Source organism: Misgurnus anguillicaudatus, chromosome 18 (genome assembly GCF_027580225.2).
Source record: "Misgurnus anguillicaudatus chromosome 18, ASM2758022v2, whole genome shotgun sequence".
Classification (NCBI taxonomy): Eukaryota; Metazoa; Chordata; class Actinopteri; order Cypriniformes; family Cobitidae; genus Misgurnus; species Misgurnus anguillicaudatus.
In genome coordinates this window covers 32,781,865-32,804,840 of record NC_073354.2, presented here as the reverse complement: position 1 = coordinate 32,804,840, position 22,976 = coordinate 32,781,865, and the positions used below count along the sequence as shown (strand labels likewise).

The following is a 22,976-nucleotide window of genomic DNA, read 5'->3' as shown; positions in this document are numbered from 1 at the left end:
GTCTTTTTCATGGCACACAGCACAAATTTCTATAAACCGTTTTTTGTGCCTGTGTCACATCTTTCTGTATCGTGTCATTTTATATTTTGTTTTCTCATTGTTTTTTCCTATTTTTTTTACCATTGTCGCTTGGGGTTACAATCACTTTCTGCGACATCCTAACCCAAACCCCACATCCAAATGAGAATAGTTTTAAAAGCGGATGAAAAACCATGTACAAACCAATGGAAAAAAATTACATCCTAACGCAAACCCCCAATCTAACCCTAACCACAAGCGACAATGATTTAAAAATAGGACAAACTATGAGAAAAAAAATATAAAAATGGCACGATACAGAAAGTCGTGCCCCAGTTCATAGAATTTGTGCTGTGTGCCACGAAAAAGACATTTGTGCTCCAGTGGCATGAAAAACAGCGGAAAATCGTGTCAATAGCACAAATAAATTTCGTGACTAAAACGACTTGCCGTGAGATAGAGTAGTTCCATCAACTGTGTGCATATCATCATTTATCAAAAGTCTTCATTTTGGGTTCATCAAAAAAAAAATTATACAGGTCTAATGCTGCGTTCAGACCAGTCACGGTAGAGGCGTCAAGCACGAGTGATTTAAGTCAATGTGAAGATGCGTTGACGCGCATCTGGAGGTCTACCGGTGTGATTGAGGCATTTAGCGTGGCACGGCAGACGCGATTTCACCTCGTTCGCGCGAATTAAGCGTTGCCTTGGCAAACGCGCAAGTTGAAAAATGTGAACTTTGGTGAAAAAACACACCGTGTTAACCAATCAGTAGCTTGCTAGTAGTGAGGTGATTACAGAAAGCAACCGGAGTCACAGAAGCCCCTCCCATGGCGCAAATTTTTGCATGAATCTCTTGATGACTAGAATTTAAAGCGCGAATGAAGCGAGTAAACTCAAAATGTTCAAGCGGCAAACTAGACCTGGTAGACACAAATTTGTCGCCTCAAACGCAGCTGGTGTGAACCCACGGTAAAACATGAGGGTGAGTAAATGATGACCAAATTTTTGGCTAAACTATCCCTTTAACAGACAATTACTGTTGGACTACAAAACTTACAGTAAAGCTTACAGTACAGGCAAACAAAGCCTGCTGAAGTCAAAAGCAGGACCTGCACACCTGCTTAAACTTCCCAGTGGCCATTTGTGTTCACTGAAGGGATCAAAACAAGAAATGGACAATGATTTACAGGCTTTAAATGTTTGATTCCCATCCGAGTTAACAGACTGACACACAACCTCCACTTCTGCAAACTTAGGTTTAAAAACACACTGCAAAAAAACTTACATTTCAAAAGACACAAAGAGGACTTTGATCTCAGTCACTACAAAGTACTGTGTGGGGGGTTAGATGTTAACCCATATTTTGGAAATTTTGATTTTCAAAAAGAGGGGAAACACATTCGTAGCACATTTAGCTTTTAGAACATGGCACATTTGGCAGATTTTCAGTAGTAAAATAATAATAATGGAGGATGGGACTTTGACAACAAATCAATTCAGAAGTTACGATGATATAACAGTTTAAAAATACGCTACTATTACTTATTTCTGGATATCTGGCTAACACTATACAAGTTTAGTGGCCACAAAATTGAAACATTGTCATGCCAAACAGTATTTGACCTGGCATGTCATGTCTCCAGAATACAATCCAACAAAAATGTGCTGGTCGGTTAAGTTGCTCGGCAGTTTAAAACAAACTTTTCTCTTTGCGACAGCCGATGACAGTCGTTCTGATAAAGGACCTGTTTCACATCAGCGTCTGTAATGAATTCCTGATGCAAGCTGTCATCTCTCGTGGATTCATGTCCTTCACCGGACGACCGCCCCTTCTGGAGATGAAGCTATCTTAAAGCGTGACGGCTCAGTAACACAACGTCTCCATCCTGGGTAAATGTTTGCTAAGAGTTATCAATGAATGACTTTAGCTAGGTTTAAAAATGTGCCAGAAACTTCCTGTAATCCTAAAAAAACTTCTTCTACATCACAGGAACAACTCCAATTCATAGTCCATGTTGAACAGTACAGAATCTTAACACTAATGAAACGTGAACAATGTGCATGAGCTATTAAAATACACACAGGTGACTGTGATGTTATATTAACTCTAGAACATTGAATAAGATATCGGCATTATTTATCGTCCAACAACTGCAACGTCACAAATCAACCACGGCAAATGCTTAACCGTGACGACAGGTGCATTAATATACGCGAGGACCAAGGATAAGCCAAAGTATTACAATGGTAGCATTGTAACCGAATGGCTCATGGGGGTGGTGCGCTAGTTACTGTCTCCCAAGCTTGAGTAATTTACCTCAGTCCTGAAAGCTTTCCAAGGCCACTGGACCGGATGAGAACTGGCCCTTCAGCTCAAACTGGCAGTAAATTGAGGGGAGGAAATTTCAGAGAGGCGTTAAATAAAATAGGGTGGTAAAGTGGCTTGGGTGATTTAAATGCCCCAATGATCTCAAAGTGGGAGAGATGTGTTTTTCCCTTGAGGCTAACAGTTAAGTTATGAGTTACTGGAAGGTACGAGAACCCTCGTAGTGGTCACACTGTGTCATTAAAGCCGCGGTGTGACAAAATAGGGCATAATCAGACAGGAAAATGACACACTATTCAGTTACAGAAATACAGTCAACATGAAATCACAGGTCTTACATCATGTAAACACAGCTATAAAGCAGCTGGCTACTTTCTTTTTTGGGGCTTTAGTGGTACTAACCTTTCATAGAAATGTCACATGGGTGATGTGGGTTCGACAAACCATCCACAGCATCCTTATGCTGCGTAAACACCAAAGGTGAAGCATCGTGTTCCTCGCTCTAGATTCAGGGCTCAACATAAGGACTGCCCGATGGCCCGGGGCCAGTAAACAGTATTGTCACTGGCCCGATCTGGCCACTGCCTCTCCCTCAGTCACTAAAATATATTTTCTGCTCGTAGCCATTTGTCTGTATTTATTCTTATGCAATGTTATCAGAGGCATATTTTAAGGGTCGCAATGTTAACTTCTCTAGCAATTTCATGAGGTTTCTCCTACCTTATTGGTTTTTGTAGACACTGTTGCGTGTTATATCAGCTGGTAGAGCAAGAGACGTTAAGATGGCGGCGGCGGCCAAACGAAAATGTAATTATTTAACATCTTGAAAGCAGACATTTACTTGGGTAAAACATGACGATAGAAACGATGCAGTGTAACAGAAATCTCTTATTAGTGGGGCCAGTAAAATTTTGGCAGGGCAAGTGAAAACCTGAACCACTGGCCCGACCGGCCCAGAATAAAAAAATTGTGATGCACCAATGTATCGGCCGCCGATATTTATTGGCTGATTTTTGATGAATTTGAAACCATCGGCATATCGGCAATAGCACGAGAAAGGCAGATACCGATTGTTTATTAATTAACTGCATAAAGAAATCCATTATATGTAAAAAATTAGTTAATGTTGTTAATAAAATAAATGCTGAATTGCAAAAACCACCTTTGAAGGTTGTCATGCTGTCTTATTATATTTGTTTTAGCTCAAATTGTGCCTCTCTTATTATGTCGGTCAGTTGAATGTTAATTAGATCCAATCCATGTTCAGTAAAAATTATTTGATGCAGAAATAAACTAGCTAATAGACCAACTGTATAGTATTGGATACTAGGGTTGCCGCGGTGACGTAATTTTCCCACCGGTTAATCAGCGCGTCACAAACTCGGTGATCCTGGTATCACCGAATGGGAGGGGCTTATAAATGCGCATGCAGACGTGCACATTTTACTTTCACTTTTGAATTACGCAACTGTTTAAATGCATCGCTTGCGTAAGCTGCGTTAAATCGCGTATGAATTTGCGTGCAATGTAAGTGCAACAGCTGGTTTACTTAAGTGCTTGAGTCAATGTGTGCAGGTAATTCTCACAGAACCCGCCAGTCCCAAGCAGAGCAACCGGCTACTTCTCCATAAAAGCGCTGCTTAAATGATGGGTTTAATATTTTTCTTGATGAAAAACACAACAACAAAACGATCTTGCTTATATTAAACATCATATATGTATATTATAACAAAAACGAGCAAAGCACGCGGCTTCTGTCATCATCTGGTCAGTCAGCCCGCCTTGCAAACTCTGACAGAAATAAATGAAATCTGACACCTGCGGCTGCTCTGTGACGTGACGCGCGTTCAGCCCCGCTGAATTCAGACAACAGACACATTCAGTTGTTAGTGTTTGCTCTCTCTAACGAAACTAAATGATTTAATTACACGAAAATATCAAAACGCCGGTGAAAGACGGTGTCGCGGTGGGCAAGTGATATAACCGGTAAGAGGCTGAAGCACCGGTTATCACCGTTTCACCGACTATCGCGGCAAGCCTATTGGATACAAGTGTTTAATATCGGTATCGGCATCGGTCAGAAGTTGTCTGTTTAAATCTGTATCGGCCCAAAGAAATCCTATCAGTGCATCCTTAAAAAAATATTTGCGTTAAGCCCCGTGATAACTTGCGGGCTTTAACTTTGAGTCATGCAAATTGTTGGCTTGAGTTGAATATTTTCAACTTGCGCGTTTGAGGCGAATATTGCATGTTTTTGTGTCAATCGTGTCACCCAATTCGCAATATTTGTGTCGGGCCCCACAAGTTTGCATCTATTCGCGTCTTGCATTGACTTTCTTGTATGTAATTAGGGCTGCACGATTTGGGTAATTTTTCCCATTGCGGTTATTGATGCTAATATTGCGATGTGCGATTATACTAAATGGTATCATGAGTCAACTCCACACACAGTTTAGCTAAAATGTGTATTTGTAAAACTAGAAATGTTTTTGTATTGCCACATGATGCAGCAACTGCTCAGTGTCAGTAATCCTAAATCCAAAATACCGCCATACAACAAACAAGTTTTTTTTAGCTACCAGATCACTGTCAACCTCCTCTTCATCTATCTTATTGCACTGCCTTTTTTGTTCGTTTTTCTTTCTTTTTTTAAACAGCAAGGAAAATCATCAAACTGTTATCAGAAAGTTTGTGTTAACAAGTCCACACATTTATTTAATATAATTGCAACATTTTGCTGTCATATAATCGCACAGGCTGACATCGCAATTGCGATGCGATTAATTGTGCAGCACTATATGTAATCTACTTGCACAAATCGTTGAATTCGCGTTTGGTATGTACACCCCATTAGACCAACCTGCTACCTAGGGCTGCAACGATTTATCACATGTCACATTAAAAATGCCTATGAAATCGATTTTGAATCGATTCTGTGTTCATGCACAGCTTGTGTGTGTGTACTACGGCATTTGGTCAGTAGGAAGTCCTTATTAATCTAAAATCATTATGAGTCGGAGTCGTTTATAAAGTTCATTTAAAAAAGCAACACACGTTAAACAAAATCATTTAAAAATATTCTCTATGATCATGAAAATACCTGAAACAATTTGAAGAACACAGATATAAATATTCCTTATTATAATATTATATATTATAAATATTCATTTCCTGGAATAGCGTTTGTAATGGTACTTCTGTGGCACAAAGGGAGTTTCTGTACGAGAGCGCCCCCTGGCTTTGGGATGTGTCGGGATTTCACCATAATTCATTACAATTCATTCATTAAGAAAACGCACATTTGCGCAATTAATCGTTATAGCCCCTACTGCTAGCTATTATTTTTAGGCAAAACTTGCTTAAAGAAATAACTTGCAAAATCTCTCTTAAAAAAGTCGAACAATTTGAAATCATTCATGACTACAACACAAGCGGTGCAGGATAAATTACGCTTAATACTTTTGGTTAAGGCTTTAAACAAAACAAACATTTAACCTCACAAACTCCACCCCACAAATTCCAACCAAAGTTGTCTGAGCCAAAGAAAGTTGCCGTCTATGTAAAAGGATCACAGTGAGAATAGCTAAGCCTGGCAAAGACTACAGATTGCTCTTCACAGGATATCATTCAATTCTGTCCAATAGTCCGAATAAGCGACGGCCAGCTCGGGACAAACAGCCTTTTAAGCAAACTGCAAAGACAAGTACAAAACATGCTTTCTAGATTGGTTTTCACTACACACCGATAAAATATAAAATCTCAAAATATTAAAACATCTCTCTGTAACTGCATTGAAGTGCTACGTGTTTACTTTTACATTTATGCATTGCATTTAGTAGATGCTTTTATCCAAAGCGACTGAATGAAAGATATACATTTTATTAGCATGTGCGTTCCCTGGGAATCAATCCCACAACCTTTGCGCTGCAAATGCAATGTTTTATCAAAAGCAACAACAACAACAAGGCTAGCTTTAGCAGGGACTATTAAATATCAGCATTAATTTGCAAAACCTTTTAAACATGCAATAATCCATAACAGGTGTGACCGATCCAAAACACTAGCTGTGTATTTGTGTGTAAACAGCAGTATCAGGTTTAACTTGTAAAAACACACATACACACCAAGGACTCTAAATTATGCAACAGTACAATTTCATCCGTCATGAGCCGACTTCAATGACGGGAAGAGAGCCAACATCTAGTTTCTGTAGCATTAATTAATCAGGAAACAGAATCAATGTTTTGTTTTCACCGCAAATCTTTTTTTTTTCATTCTGAAGACACGCTATTGCAAAATTAACACCGGGTATGTGGCTAAACGCTAAAACTTTGCATAAGGAGTGAAACTCTAGCCCCGTTTAAACTTTGATTAGGGCCACACACCAGGACACTTTTTTGTTCGAGAGCTACCGTGAATGAATGAGATAAACAGAGAAATTGAAGCCAGGAGGCATGGGTGTGCCTGCAGATCACTTTAAATAGTTTATAAACAAACTACACTCCTCACAAATGCATCCCGGTCTGAAAAACCAGTCTGACACCTCCTTCCCAGCTTGAAGTTAGAACGTTCCCATATGGAAATCATTTTTGCACAGGATTTCCCCTTAGGTTCACGCCAAGCACTACGCCGCCCGCCAGAACCAGACTGCGTAAGGAGGCCCATCAGATATACCGGGCCATCTGACAGAAAACCACATCCCAACACTTAAGAAACCACCATCCACCGGCCAACACCACAAACCGCCCAGACAAATCTTTCTCTGCATCATCATGGGTTAATACAGCACGTACGTCATGTTCATAACAACTTATCAACAACAGCGTGGGATTTCAGGTGGGCCAGAGCGGGTTTCAGAAACAAAAACAGATGAAGATATCTGTGTAGGGTGGAGACACTTTTATGTTGAAGTTCTCACTACGTTCTCGGGTGCCAGAGTCACTGTCTAGCTCAATAAACATCGAAAGGGTCGGTGTTGTACTTGGAACCTCGCCCCTGTAGAGGTCATCTCCTATACACGCATTGTCTACATGTTACAATATTATTGCTCTCGGTAGGCAACGTCCCCCGGATTGAGGCCCTGGGTGGAGAACTACAACGGAAAGGCCCGTATAACTGCCAAACCAAGCATTTGCTCTGCTCAGGTAGATTCTTGAGAAACATAATGAAACATATCTGCACATTATGGCTGAATTAAAGCTTAAAGTTATGCTGTAAGCATCTAATATTGCAGTAATACATTTCTTAAACCATAAAATTTTTTTTAAAAACAGTATTAAAGGGGACATTTAACAATACTTTTTAAAGATGTCAAATAAATCGTTGGTGTCCACAGAGCACGTACTTGAAGTTTTAGCTCAAAATACCATACAGATAATTTATTATAGCATGTTAAACTTGCCACTTTGTAGGTGTGAGCAAAAATGTGCAATCTTTGGGTGTGTCCTTTAAAATGCAAATGAGCTGATCTCTGCACTAAATGGCAGTGCCGTGGTTGGATAGTGCAGATTAAGGGTCGTATAATCCCCTTTTGACATCACAAGGGCAGCCAAATTTCAATGATCCATTTATTTACCTGCTTGCAGAGAATTGTTTATTAAAACTTTAACATGGAAAAGTCCGATTTTCATGATGATTCCCTGCCAGCCATTTTTTAAAAAGTTGCCCGCCAACATTTTTTGTGATTTTCACAAAAGTTTCACAAAATCCCTTCCAGGAAAATTCTCTTCTAAAAATATATAAAATGGAGATTATATATTATATGTAAATAAATAAATAAAAGAACAGACCCTCTGCTTTCAAACAAACAAAAAAAGTTCCATCCTATCTATATTTTTTCTCTGCTTATAAACTCTTAAATATGGGTATTTTTTTTTTTTTAGCAAAAAGCTGAAATAATTGCATTTTTGTGATCAGATTCAGGACGCTTATCAAAACATACACAGAGTTTAAAATTAGCAAATAACGTTTTGGCTTCAGTTTTTTCACAAAATGGGTAAGCACGCCATCTAGGATAATTGCGGTATGCAGAGTAACAAAAAAATTTATCAGGAACACTTTTTATGCATTTTTTTTTCTTAATTGACAAAAATAACTTGTCAATGGCAGGGAAATAGTTAATAGTTAATCAACAGAAAAGAAAGACAATGTCCTTAAGACCCCATTAAACAGTATTTAACTAATGTTCACGAATTTAACTTTATTGTTAACATAAACAATGTATTTTTACAGAATTTATTAAACATTTTTTATGTTAAATAATAGCAATAATACAGATTATTGTTCATTATGATCACCGTGCATGAACTAAGATTAATAAAACCTGTAGAAGTATTGTTTATTCTTGATATAGAAGTATAGTTCAGTTTTACGCATACACGAGGGTCCACACGGTGCGTGCGATGCAAATTTCATCATTAGAATAGTATTTACGCACCATACACGCACTGACAGATTTTTGTATACTTTGTATGCATAGGTCACGCATGTGCATAGGAGAATGTAGTATGTAGCCCAGTAGATGCATTGCATTTTGTCGCAATGTGCATGCGTCAGACATCTGTGTACATGTATGAGTCAAATAAACTATGCTTTTGTAAGTAGTTTTGTAAATACTCATCAAACTTTATTGTTTTTATTCTCAATCTTAGATGATACCTTAGCTTGGATTTCAAAGGAAGGGTTCACATATTTTCTTTCCGTATTGACATTACACTGAAACAGTGGCAGTGCTGTTCAAAGGGCTTTTCCTTATTATTAACTAGCCAACAAAGATAAAAACTTTCACACGCTATAACTGCCAATAAAACGCTTTGGATAATAGCATCACAGATCCTTTATAAGTTTAGGTAATAAAATCAACTAAAATGGTAATTTTGTAAGCGATATCCCTCTTGCGGCATCCTCACCAGAAACAAAAGCATCAAGACATTCAAAAGCACAGGAAACAGAACATCCTCTTTGGGTCCTGTGGTCCTTTCTACACCAGTTTGAACCATCATTAGATGTTTCCTGGGCTGTGATTTAGCAAAGTACATTTAGACAGCGAGTAGCTGACAGGGTCGCCCCCCTTCGTTCCCTGTCCCATGGGAGCAGAAGGCCTTTTTACTGTGGCTGAACCCTCATTCCAGTGTTATCTAAAGGCCAGCACACACACACACACACACACACACACACACACACACACACACACACACACACACAGGATGACTGTGCTTATCTCCTTCGTCCAAGACAAACAGAGACCAGGCGCTGTGGTCATTTTCCTTAACCCCATTCTGCAGCCGAAATCAGCCCCTGTTAACCAGGAGAGATTCCAAGCACTGAGTTCCAAAAATCAGCTTATGATAAAATGGGTAAACGTTTGAAAATGGGGTAAAATGTGTCACTCTGAGCGGTGCCATCATGTCAAATTATCCAAATAATGACATAAACATGTTAGCGGATGTGACGCTCAAAATTTCCCGGATGTGACGCTCAAAATTTCCCAACCAGACATTCACTTAAGACATAACAGATTATATCTGCGTGAATTCTTGTCAAAACAGATATTTTTAAAACTGTAATTCTGTGTATAAATATATTGGGCTTGTGCGTCTGTGGGGAAACTTCCGATCTGTCAGTTAGCGCCAGGAAGTTCCTTTTCAAGTCTTGTCACTCTTAATGACAGTCTTGTCTCTCTTTAACATCAATCAGGTCACAAACTTTATCTCTCGTAATAACTCTTTAAAAATCAAGTCAGTCCTGCACTTTAATTTCTTATTCCTGCATGTTTTAAAACCGAAACCCAAAATGTCACGGGCATGTGGATGAACACTAAGGGTGTCATTATTTCGATTTTAAATCGAAATTAAGTCACAACCTCGAACTTCGAATTAAAAAAAATGGAATCATCGATGCTGCCACGCCCCCATGTCAAGTCTGATCAGCTTGCCAAGTAGTGTAAACCCACATGTGGTTGAATGTGCTCGAACAGCCAAAAGAGTCTTCTCCCCGCCCATTTATCTAATCTGAGGTACTGAACACAATGTTTTTCTGTCTTTTCTGACTTCTAGTGCGAACACACGGTGTACAGCGCTATTTTTAGCCTTTCATTGATAAAACTAAAGCGGCTGATCTCCGCAGTTTCATTTTGCAAGCGTGTGAAAGTTGCGCGATCTTATTTCATCAATTGCTCTGAAAATTCAAAGAAAGCTCTAACATATACATGTACAAAACACTGTGCAGCATGTTTACTAACAACACAAGCAGCGGACTCCGACATAATATTAGTTTGCGTCGATACTCGTCATTACTCCCGCTCGCGTTTAAATGACAAGGTGCAAAGTACTGATAGGAATGTTCATCTGACAGGAAGTTTCGTTTTATCAGGTATGTGCGTGTACCATATTTTCCCACTGGCAGCACAACTAACTAGGGCTGGGTAAAAATATCGATTCATCAATGCATTGCAATTATTTGTTTCTCAATTCAATATCGATTCATCAAATCCTATGAATCGATTCAGCCCCCCCGGCCAGTGGCGGCGCTGTGGGCAACACTCTAGTGAGAGCGTTCAGCGTTGTACAAGACGTGCTTTTTTAAAACAGAAAGATCAAAGATGGCAAACAGCAGCACTTCTTTCAAGCCTGCACCATCAACGTGATCAAACATTAGTAATACTACACACATTATTTAAAAATATACTCAGGTACTTAATTGCTTGTGTATTTACTTATTATTGAATCGATATCCAAGCAAGTAAATCAATATTGAATTGAATCGAATCGAAGCCTCAAGAATCTAAATCTAATCGAATTGTAAAATTCCTAACAATACCCAGCCCTACAACTAACATTGCAGGGCATCTCCGGGTTCAAGGTCAGATATTATATTCCATAAAAGTCTAGTCAAAAAATGGCATAGCATTTTATCGCGCTTTCAAATAAAAAAAAAGGGTAAAAATTGAGAATCGAATTGTGTCTTTAGAATCGAAAATGTAATCGAGGATTTGGAAAATCGTGATACCCCTAATGGACACGCATCTTTGTTTAGGTTAAGCATTTAGGATGGTACACCTCTCAGAAAACGTACAAATAAAGATCATTTTAGAGACTATGTAGAGCATTGGGCCTCTAGTTAAAAAAATAGACTGTTTGCATCCCGACTAGGGGGTGTGCAATATGACGATATTCTATCGTGAACAATTAAAATGTCTCCACAATCCACTTTTTTTGGAAATGTCGTTGTATCGTGCCTACATCAAGTACGCGACAAGTGCAATTTCGCAACAAACTGAGGTGCACTAAGGGCTGGGTTTACCTTTTTAAAAATATACTCACTGCGTCTACGCACGGATGGCCGTGTTCGACAAATACACAATACAAAGGATTTCTTATTTAAATTATTACTCTACTAGGCCATCAGGGCAGCACTGATTTGCGACATTTATAGTACATAAAACAAAATAGGATAAGTAAAGAAAAGTAGCCGAACAAAGTTTATAACAAACATCAAGTGTTGACGAAAATGCTCTTGGAAAATGTTCTTGGAAGAAGTGAAAATAAAAGAATAGAAAACAATAGTGTGTGTGCAAATGCTGTTTGTTACCATTGTGTAATTTTTGTAGTGGCTGTCTCAATTTTTTGTTGCGCATGAGTGTTGTATGCGTATTGTCTGAGCATATTTTGTTACCTTGTAGGACTGCATTTTTCAATTGGGGCATTTGTATGGCTGTATTAAGGCTCAGTGTTGGCAAATCCAACATGAAAAAGAACTGTAATAAAATCGTAAAAACCATGATTTTCCCTTATCGCCCACCCCTAATCCCGAGTCAATTTGCCAGCACAGGTCACATATGAAAAGGCGCTTTAACGCAGCTTATTCTTTGTTTTAGAATTAAACAATAGTATTTGTTGAGGTCGTAGCTATTAAAACTGTATAACAAAAACCATTTTTTCAAGCTGAACAAAGCGAATTAAAAACAACAGTGGTAGCAGGCAGTACGACACGGCCTGATTGTGTTCAGTGGAAAAAAATTGCCCTTAAAACAGAGCTGAAGTAATGCAGCTACTGCTCCGTACCATGTCAATACCAAAAGCTATTATCATGTCACAGGCACACAATCTATGATGCCACATTCCTTTGTACGCCAAAATGTAAAGCCCTATTGTGCTGAACTATTGACGAGAACACTGAACTTCAGTTTGGCTCACCTGTATGTGACTTCACATGGATGAACTGGCACAAAGGAAGTGAATGCACACCCTTTTCGGACCGAGTGAGAATGCTTGAAACTAATGAGTTAAAAGTGTTGAACATTCCTGAACAATGTGATCCCTTCAAACATTGAATTTCAATCCTGACCATAAATACTCGTTCAGTTGTTGCACCACAGTATTTTAGTAAGGGTTGGTACTGAAGACAGCAGTAAGCCAAAAACATGACCTGGCGATTCAGGATTGTGAAAAACACACGCATAGTTTAACAACAGACGCATTCAAAAATGTGCAACACACTGTGAAATATTTGGCAAAGCTTCACATGTTTGCACATTGAAAAGATGGCCGGGTTTTCAACACCAAGCATTCAAAACAATACCATGAGGCATATTTTCTGAAATAAATAATACTTTTGCAACAATATTCATTTAAGTTGGTGAATAAAAAAAATTTTTTTTAATGCATTAGAATCTTATAAGCTCACCTGTATGTGACTTCACACACATACACACACAAGACACACACAAAGGGCGTTTGTTGGATGGAGCATCAGCCAATCAGGTTACCCCTAAAGCGGCCACTGACTGACCATCGGGCCTCTTGAGAGATTAATAGAGAGTGACAGGACAAGGGCAGGGCTGGGATTAGACTTCTCTTTCACAGGACATCCATCAAGTGTAACCACGGCCATTCAGTACAGTGACAATAAAGCCGTTGTGTGTGCGCCGCAGAATTACCTCACAGAAACGATAAGATCAAAGTTGCTGGGTGGATGAGGCCTTGATCTTGGGCCACATGGATAGTTGTCATACATACCAAACTATCCATCAACAAATACGTTAAAGTGCACCTATTTCATTGGTTTTATGGTTCAAAATCGGCCTCAGTACCTCTGACGTCACCCGGAAATGTGACACTTATTACCGTGTGTGAAAGATTCGGTCGCAATGCAATGCTAACAGGAGTTAACTTACAGGCTGAGTCAGAGCGGGAGGAACTATGATAATGTCGGTCTTGTGTACATCACCAATCCCAGGAAGTAAGCTGCTGCCTACAATCCGTGTGTTTGTTGTAGTCCAAGAACAGAGATTTACGTTGGAGATGGTAACTCGCGTCATCGTTTACTTTGGGGTATGTACCTTTTGCATATCGTTAACATGTACTAATAAACAAAGGTCACCACTAATGTTCAAGATCTTCACAAAAGAGGATGAGATTGTTTTTAAATAAACACTAAATTATTAGTGATCGTGACAGTTTACAATACAGGGGGTCGCACACCGGACGTGCCGCGCAAATCTAAAAAAAAACCAAAAAAAACGAACGCATTGTTTTCTATGATTATACGCACACCAGCGACGACAGGTGCCGCCTGTCCGTAGCGCCCAGCTACAACTCAGGAAGTTGCTCAAATCCCTGTCGCGCCACAGAGCGCTACTCACATAGTTTAACATTAAATAACATCATATTGTCCCAAATCATTAACGACTAACATTGGCTGCTAACGTATACTTTGCATTTTAAAGTATATCAGACTAAGCTCGCGCTATTTAATGTGCACTTTTGGTGTACGATACCTCAGAGTTGTCCTAGACGCGATGCGGCGCTGCGTGTCCGGTGCGCGACCCCCTTAAGGTGGTATTTGTTAACATAGCTGCATTAGCTAACAATGAGCAATATGTGCACAGCATTAATTAATCCTAGTTCATGTTAATTTTGGCATTTACTAAAACATTTTAACATTAATATTATGTTAATGCACAATAAACTAACGTGAACAACTGTATTGCATTAAAGGTGCAGTGTGTAACTTTTAGAAGGATCTCTTGACAGAAATGCAATATAATATACATTATATTATATAAACTACATAATCAAAGACCTTACATAATGAACTGATATGTGTTTATTACCTTGGAATGAGCCATTTTTATTTACATACACTGCGGGTCCCCTTACATGGATTTCGCCATTTTGTGCCGCCATGTTTCTACAGTAGCCCTAAACGGACAAACGTCTGTACAGAGCGCGTTTTATTACTACTATACAACAACATGTTTGTCCTTTGGCAGCTACCGTAGCTTCTCTATGCGTTTCGGTGAATGGTGGACTGAGCTGTCGGTTGCAATTCACAATTTTACTGCTAGATGCCGCTAAAATCTACACACTGCACCTTTAACTAACATCAACAAAGATTAATAAATGCTGATAAACTATATTGCTTATTGTTAGTTCAATAATAACCCTAACCATAATCCTCCCTAAAAATCAAACCTACGACCTTGACAAGGCAAGTGCAAAGTTCAAGTGCAGAGTTCCACCAACTGAACTACAGCGAGGAAAGTTGTTGTTTGTTGTAGCCCTGCTCTCCGTTAACAACCTCTCAGGCTGAACTTTGTGCAATTGCACAACAACTGTTCTCAGGCTGCAGTTTGAAGCCAGCCACTCTCCGAGCTTTCTCACTCAAGGGAGGGTGAAGTACACGCGTGTGCGAGAGGAATGCAGAGGCTGTACGAGCAGGAATATCATGAGAGTGGAATACAATCATCCTGATAGGAACCCCACCCACCGCACCACGTGAGGCCACTTGTTATGATTCAACACGCAGCCTTTGCACAGACGCTCAGCCAACGGCTGCAGGTTCAGAAAAAAACAACTGCTGCACAGCTGACAAAAAAAAAGGTTCACAAAACCTGAACTTTTGCCGTTTCTGAGAACTCAGTGACTGAGAACCCAGGAATTTTAAAAAGTAAATAAATGCTAAATGATAACATATGAGAACTTCCAAAACATCTATAAAAGAGTTAAATAACATTTGATTTTACAATACTGCAAGAAATAAAATTTTGTGTTATTCCGTTCATATCTGTTGTGTACTACCGAAAGCAAATAGACTTATAATGAAATATAATAATCTTGTATTCATAGGCATATAGAAATTTACATACAATAAAAGCTCTTTAAAACGAGAATGTCCGCTCCATCTAAATTATAAATACTACCTGCCATGGACTAACAATACCAGGTAGCTAACTCACAGCTTATCAAAGTGTCTTTGGTTGTGCTATAGTGCATGTTTTTAGCAGGCCGTGATGTGCACTAAAAGCTACAGGATATTGTCTAAAAATACATTTTTAACATGCTGAAAGCACACTATAATCCTACACTTCTTGAAGGTCCCCAAAGATTAAGGAACTATGGATTAAACTTTAAATTACTTTAAAGGGAAACTTCAGGTTTTTTATTCACAGACACGCCGATTTGCAAGGCATGTTGTCGCAAAAGGAGAGATTTTGCTCAAATGAACTTTTAAAGCCATGAAGATTACCATGGAGATGAATGTATTATTATTATAAGGTGACAAGCTTCATAATTTCTAAAATGCCATTTTAGATCCATTAAATTGCAATATCTTCTTGGGTTATGATCTTCATTAAATACAAAGCCACAAAAGTCTATGCCTTGGGAGATCCGAATTAAAAGTTCAAATGCGGTATGCGATTATAATCCACAAGCCATAACGCTGTCTCTCATTCGCTGGGCAAAGGGGTCACATCTAATGTTCACCGACATCAAAAAGTTTCAACAACCCAACATGAAGGTTTGCAAACAGGAACACCATTACACTTACTACATAGTCAATGCTTTCACAAGCATGTTGAAAGCATGGATATAATAAAAAATAATACATACAAATAATCATTATATAAATACGCAAACAATAAACCAGTTTAATGTTAGAAACGAACACAATATCTAAAGCTCATTGACTGCACCTGCTGTGAATTGTCATGTTAATCAATCAAATCAACTAAATTAACCTAACGAAATATGACAGCTACCAAACTACCAAATGAATGATTATTACTGGTTATAAAAGGTATAAATTCCATCCCATTTATCCAATTTGGATAGGCAAAACTTCACAACCTCAATGCAGTCCCTCCAGAAAAACGTGATTATGCGACCGGATGACTCAATCCATAATCAGCCAAAGTCCGCATATTTATGCGGGGGGAGTCGGGGGACGCATTTTTTAAATACGCCTCACTGTCGCCACATTAATTGCAGATTTCTGCTCGCAAAAAGTCATATATATTTTAGCAGAAAGTTGAATAATGTTGCATTTACTTCACACATGCGCAGCCATGTCCCCTGTTGTCATGGCAATGTGACGTGAACATCAATGAAAAGCTGCAAAAGCTGCAAACTGTTTTTGTAAGTTCACGCAGTTTTTGCAAGTTTACGCAATTTCATAGCATAAAATTGCATAAATATCCGCATATTCCATCGCATTTTTTAAGAAAACGTGCCGCAAGATCAAAGATTTTTGATCACAAAAAACTCTGCGTTTTTCTGAAAGGACTGTCAATGTCAGCAAAACAATTGCTGCGCCCGAAACCGCCTACTTCCATACTATATAGTAGGCAAAGTAGTGTTTTTTGCATATAGTATGGTAGTAGGTGATTTCGGACGCAGCAAATGAGTCTGCATCTGACTTCAATTTTATTTTTTTAAGTTATGAATGAACATCTACCCGTTTGGGCGAAGGTGGGACAAATGGGAAGGGGGGACAGTTTCAAGTGCTGGTCCTTGTGTTTTGACACAAATGCATAGTCAGGAAATGATGGCATGCATCGCCTTTATTCTCTCTGCACCTAAACTGCTTAGTTTGTCATGATCAACATAGATAGAACAATGAAATGTTTGGCTTTTGAACTTCCTTCAAAATCCAGTTCATTTTAATACTTGCCAAACAAAATGCATCTTGTGTCAAAGCTAAATCATTTCCAACTTCAGTCCAATGATCTCAAATAGTCTTGCATATCAAAATAGGACAAGAATCAGTGAAGATACCACAACCAAAACAATCCCCATTCCCTACTACAACCCTAAGATAATATTATACACACAATATGCAAGTAAACTAGTTAGATACCCAAAATATCCTGATATCTCATCTTTGTTAACACAAAGTTCATCATTACTGAAATGCCACATGATATTAGATTTGACAAAAAAGCACAGCATGCCCATTCATAAACTAAGATCGAGGTACAAAACAAATCCCTCATATAGCTCAATCTGTTTCAGCACATTATATTTTTATGCATGCATCGGTTTGGCTGATAAAATATTGCTTTAAATAGAGGTGTTATTCCAGAACGTGCCAGTAAATATACAGCCACAATAGCACCAGGCTGCCAGATCTCCTGTCACATTCAGCAAGAGAATGAGACCATTACGTCATCATCAGATTTTCAACACTTGCTTATCTTGCCAGATCGTGGTCATAATGGGGCGTCTGGGGGTCCTAATCACCCTCGAGTAGGGTGCCACAGACCAAAGCAAACCTAATCTAAGCTTTTTGTGTCACATTAGCAGGTGTCCTGGGGGGCTCCTCAATATCACTTGTGCATGAACTATTAGTGGCTAAAGGACAGTCAACGAGTCTTTGGGCTTTTCCAGTAAATCAGCAGGGAAGACCCCCGACCTGATGGTTTACCCCAACCCCCATCATTCAATGCATTCATGCATTGCCCGCCTAAAAGCACTAATACCCTGCCAAACTGCATTGCAATCCAATGCAGCCGCAGGTGCAAGAGACACATGCACTAAAAAGCTATAACGTTAGTACTAAAATGTGCTAAAATGCACTAAAACACAACAATGATTGCGCGACTAATAGATGCATCACATATTCAAACATAAGCCCTCATGCATCAGGGTGGCTTAGCCACGCATGCGATGCAATGACAGCTTGCGAAATAAATAAAAACATTAATGGTACAACTTGTAAGACAACATTGAGCACCCAAACGTCATTCCACACGGGAGTATTTAAGGTTGAATCGCTTAGTTATACGTTTAGCATACGAATAATGGTGACCACCTAGCTTCTGTTAGCTAGCACCGGCTTTTCCCTCGGTATTACAGCCCCACTAGTGCATGCATACAGGCAGCATGTTATTATAATAACATATACAACCCACAGCCTCATGCAGCTATTATAATAAAGCTGGTTTGATCAAATCTGACACCTATGCAGTTCTCACCCTGCACCCCTGTCTGCTACAATCTGCAACGATTTGATCTCGATAAATTACCGGCTCGTTCCCGATAAGAACCGTGGCGATGTTGAACAGCAATCGCCTATAATATAACTGACAGCTGCTGCGGCTAATTCAGCCCACACAGTATTTATTTTATTTACCTCAGCCATCAAGACATAACGTCATTCGACTAGTCAACGTGATTTAACACGTCCTCGGTCCCTCACACATCAACAAAAGTAATTTACGCCACGTTTTTGGCCACCGCTACGAGCTGATATGCGTGCGGCCTGCGCCCGTTCACGGCTCCGCGGTCTCACCTCAGTCGGTTGGCTGATCTCGAACAGGTCGAGCCTGTTGGCGTTCCAGTGGTTGATGATGTCGGCGAGTTTCCGCCGCTCCTCCTCTCGGCTCCCCGACATGCTCAAATCCGACTGATTCTAGTCAAGCCGGAGAGACAAACAATCCCGTTTCCTCGCTTTTATCCACTCCAACGGCACCGAGATAAAAGTGAATACGTTAAACCCGTGTTTGGGTTTTAAAGCGGTTCGTGTGGCGAGTATCGCTCGTTCCCGCAGTCGCCGGTGAACGTACCTCCGCTCTCGTCCGTCGCTTCTACTGTTTCCGCGTTCCCCTCTTTCGTTTGTCTTATCGCGCTCCGTGCGCGCTCCCTGTGGAAAGCAGTGGGACTGACTGGAGCGGTGCGCGCGCCCGACACTCTACACACACAATTCACGAGGGACGCTGACGGGAGCGCGCAGGAGAATAGACAGGCTTGTGCCAGGCACTGATTTCTCTCTCGCTCTCTCACTTTTATGAATATGTTTGTTTCTTAAAAATAAATAAATAAATAAATAAATAAATAAAACAACGAACGATTATTTGTCCTGATAGACGTGAATGTTTTACCTGATAAGATTTTATAAATGATTTAAATAAATAAAAATCAAATTTACAATATAATCTAAAACTGTCGTATGGTAAATAATGTCAATTAATGAATACAGTAGCAGGGCATATTTATTACAATATAAGCGTACTTGTTTTGTTAAAATATTAACTACTTACTACATTGTGTAAACTAAAATAGTAATAATAAAAACATATAATATATGGATATAATGGTTTTATAAGGATTATTTGCAGTGATGCCATGTGACCATTTTAAATAAATGTAAAAAAAATTGCAGGTAACTTCCTTCATGTTAAAAATACGACATTATGACAAATTGAAAAATGTGTGCACTTTATTACCTTTGTTGAAGGGATAGTTCACCCAAAAATGAAAATCCTTTCATCATTTAATTCAATTCAATTCAATTTTATTTATATAGCGCTTTTCACACTTGGTAATTGTTTCAAAGCAGCTTTACATTAATAGAAGCAGGGAAAAACACAGAAAAATCGACAGATAACATAACATAATACAAATAGCATAAGCAGCAGAATTTTCTGCAGCTATGAATCAACATTATAAGCAAGTGTATTACTAATGTAACATATAGAAAGGGTGCTAAGGTAAAGGCGGAGTCCATGATGTTTGAAAGCCAATGTTGATATTTGAAATCACCTAAACAAACACGCCCCTACCCCAATAGAATCTGGACCTTCTGTTGATAGACCCGCCCCACACATACGCAACCCGGCAAGGATGTCGTTAGTAGACACGCTCCTTACTGCTGATTGGCTATAAGTGTGTTTTGGTAGTCGGCCCTTCTCCTTTTCCAAAGCGTTTTTCAAACTTTAAGCCAATGAAGGCAGAGTCCCCAGGTTGAATACCCCCATAGGAGAAAAAACTCGGACTTTTTAGCCGAGAGAAAACAAGTCCTAGGAGGAAAAAACCCTGTATGCAACATATGAATAAATATGACTATGTTATGAAATAAAGGGATAGTTCACCCAAAAATTAAAATTTTGTCATCATTTACTTTCACCTGTATGTATTTGTTCTGATGAACACAAATGAAAATATTCTGAATAATGTTTGTAACTAAACCGTTCATGAGCCCCATTCACTCCCATAGTATTCTTTTTCCTACTATGGAAGTGATTGGGCCTCATGATCTGTTCGGTTACAAACATTTGTCAAAATATCTTCCTTCGTGTTCATCAAAACAAAGCAATTTATACAGGTTTGTACAACATGACAGTGAGAACATGAGGTCAGAATTTTAATTTTTGGGTGAACTATGTCTTTATTTCATAACATAGTCATATTTATTCATATGTTACATATTACATAGTTAATGGTTCAGGTGCACAGTAATTCTCTGGTTTTGCATTCATCACGGTAGACCTGACAAGACCAGCTGTGCACATCTGCTCAACAGCTCAATGAGCCAAAAAGATCCACCATGTAAAACTAATTCGGTATAACCCTGTTGCATCACCTTAGAGTGCTGTTCGCTTGTAAGCACTTTTTTAATACGAGATACATGATACTATAATACATGAGTCTGAAAAGACTGTTTTATATAAGTGGTGCTTACTAAGCCATTTCAAAACCTTAAGTATTAAACTTTGGCACGTAATTTGCCCTAAACTGTTTATGTTACAGACATTATTAAGGGTATTAAACTTAACTTACTTTTAATGTAAGGGATTTGTTGCATTTGGCTACAGAACATCACAGAGACGAATTGATGAGCTCTTCTGACTTTAGGCCTGCATCATGGTGACTGACCAGATTTGTACTGGAAAGCAACGTTGACATTTTCTTAAACATCTAGTTTATCCCTTCTTTTTATAAACTGTTAACGCAATGTGGTTTGCGGTCTAAAAAAAGTGATCAGAAAAATCAATAAATGAAACAGACATGAGTGATGTACATTCTGTCTGATCTTACTTGGGATGCTATAGAAAGATCCTGTCTAGCGCTGCACTTGGTGGTCTGAAGAGCTAGACATCAATTGTCTATTTGACAGGCAAATTAATGACAAGAGCGGAAAATAAATCATCGTTTGTAACGGATACGTGTGTGTTGTGAGTCAGCATCCGTAGTGGCAACATTCTCCCCTTTAATCGTATATATTGACAAGCAGAATCTGACCAAGCACAGATGGAAAGTTTTTATTAAAGGTGCGTAAGCGATTTTTTTCTAATACGTGCATAAAATGTCCTTAAAGGAAAACACCACTGTTTTTCAATATTTTACTATGTACTTACCTTAACTTACACAAATGATTAATACATACTTATCTTTATTCAATGCATGCACTTAATCTTTGTACAGTGCATTGTGAATGTGTTAGCATTTAGCCTAGCCCCATTCATTCCTTAGGATCCAAACAGGGAGGAATTTAGAAACCACCAAACACTTCCATGTTTTCCCTATTTAAAGACTGTTGTATGAGTAGTTATGAGTAAGTATGGTGGCACAAAATAAAACGTGGTGATTTTTTTAAGCAGATAAAAAATGAAAACTATATAGTATGGCGGAAGAGCACTTAATTTGCAGCACTTCACTCCTGACTACCCCTCTCGCTCAAACATCCGTCAATATTACTGCGCCTGATGCTGAAGTGCTGCAAACTAAATCCTCTTCCACCATACAATATAATTCTCATTTTGTATCCACTTAAAAAATCGGCACGTTTTATTTTGTGCAACCATATTTACTCGTGTAACTACTCATGTCTTTAAATAGGGAAAACATGGAAGTGTTTGGTGGCTTCTAAATTCATCCCTGTTTGGATCCTAAGGAATGAATGGGGCTAAGCTAAATGCTAACACATCCACAATGCGCTGTACAAACATTAAGTGCATGCATTGAAAAAGATAGGTATGTATTAATCCGTCTAAGTTGAGGTAAAAACATAGTAAAATATTGAAAAACAGTGGTGTTTTCCTTTAATACTTGACAGATATCACTTAAATAGTTTTTTGAGAAATCACACTTGTCTCTGTGAAAGCCTCTGTATGGGCTCTGTATGCACCAAAACAGACACAGCAAGCAATTTTGCATTTAAAAGATGTCTAATAGCTGTCCAAACAGCCCAGATGTCTAAACAAGGCAAGATTTGGCCTATCAGTGAACATTTTAGCTAAAAAATAAATGAACTCAAACAAATAAATAAAACCAGGCACCTTGTAATCACTGTTAAGAGATCATCTCACAAGTTATTTTGGCTCAGAGAGTGAGAATAAACTACAGATTTACGGCTGTTTAATCTCATTAAGCAAAGACTAAGTGAACCTGCTGTAAAAAGTTAATGTTGTAAGGGCATCTGGTACGGATTGTTGCCCAAGCAACAGTTAATTGAAGTTTTTTTAGATTTTTTAGTTTTATTTTTTATTTTCCCATCTACTATATCTTTATCTCAGAACCTCTTCTATTTTAGTAGTACTGTGAGGTCATGGTTAACAATAAGAAAATCA

The 22,976-nt window shown here is 38.8% G+C and overlaps 1 protein-coding gene across 24 annotated transcripts in view; it reads right to left on the bottom strand.

Annotated features, from left to right (window-relative positions):
• Positions 1-19,269, bottom strand: part of afdna (afadin, adherens junction formation factor a) — a 143,690-nt gene extending 124,421 nt beyond the window's left edge. For 14 of the 24 annotated variants that reach the window (XM_055186681.2, XM_055186683.2, XM_055186690.2 and 11 more), the window contains exon 1: positions 18,920-19,267. In XM_055186681.2, the coding sequence (XP_055042656.1) occupies positions 18,920-19,021 (102 nt within the window). In that variant the 5' untranslated portion in view covers positions 19,022-19,267. Of the gene's footprint in view, positions 1-18,919 lie in introns of all 24 variants that reach the window. The other 10 variants (XM_055186686.2, XM_055186692.2, XM_055186694.2 and 7 more) reach the window with 3 other exon arrangements.
• Positions 19,270-22,976: the final 3,707 nt, after the last annotated feature.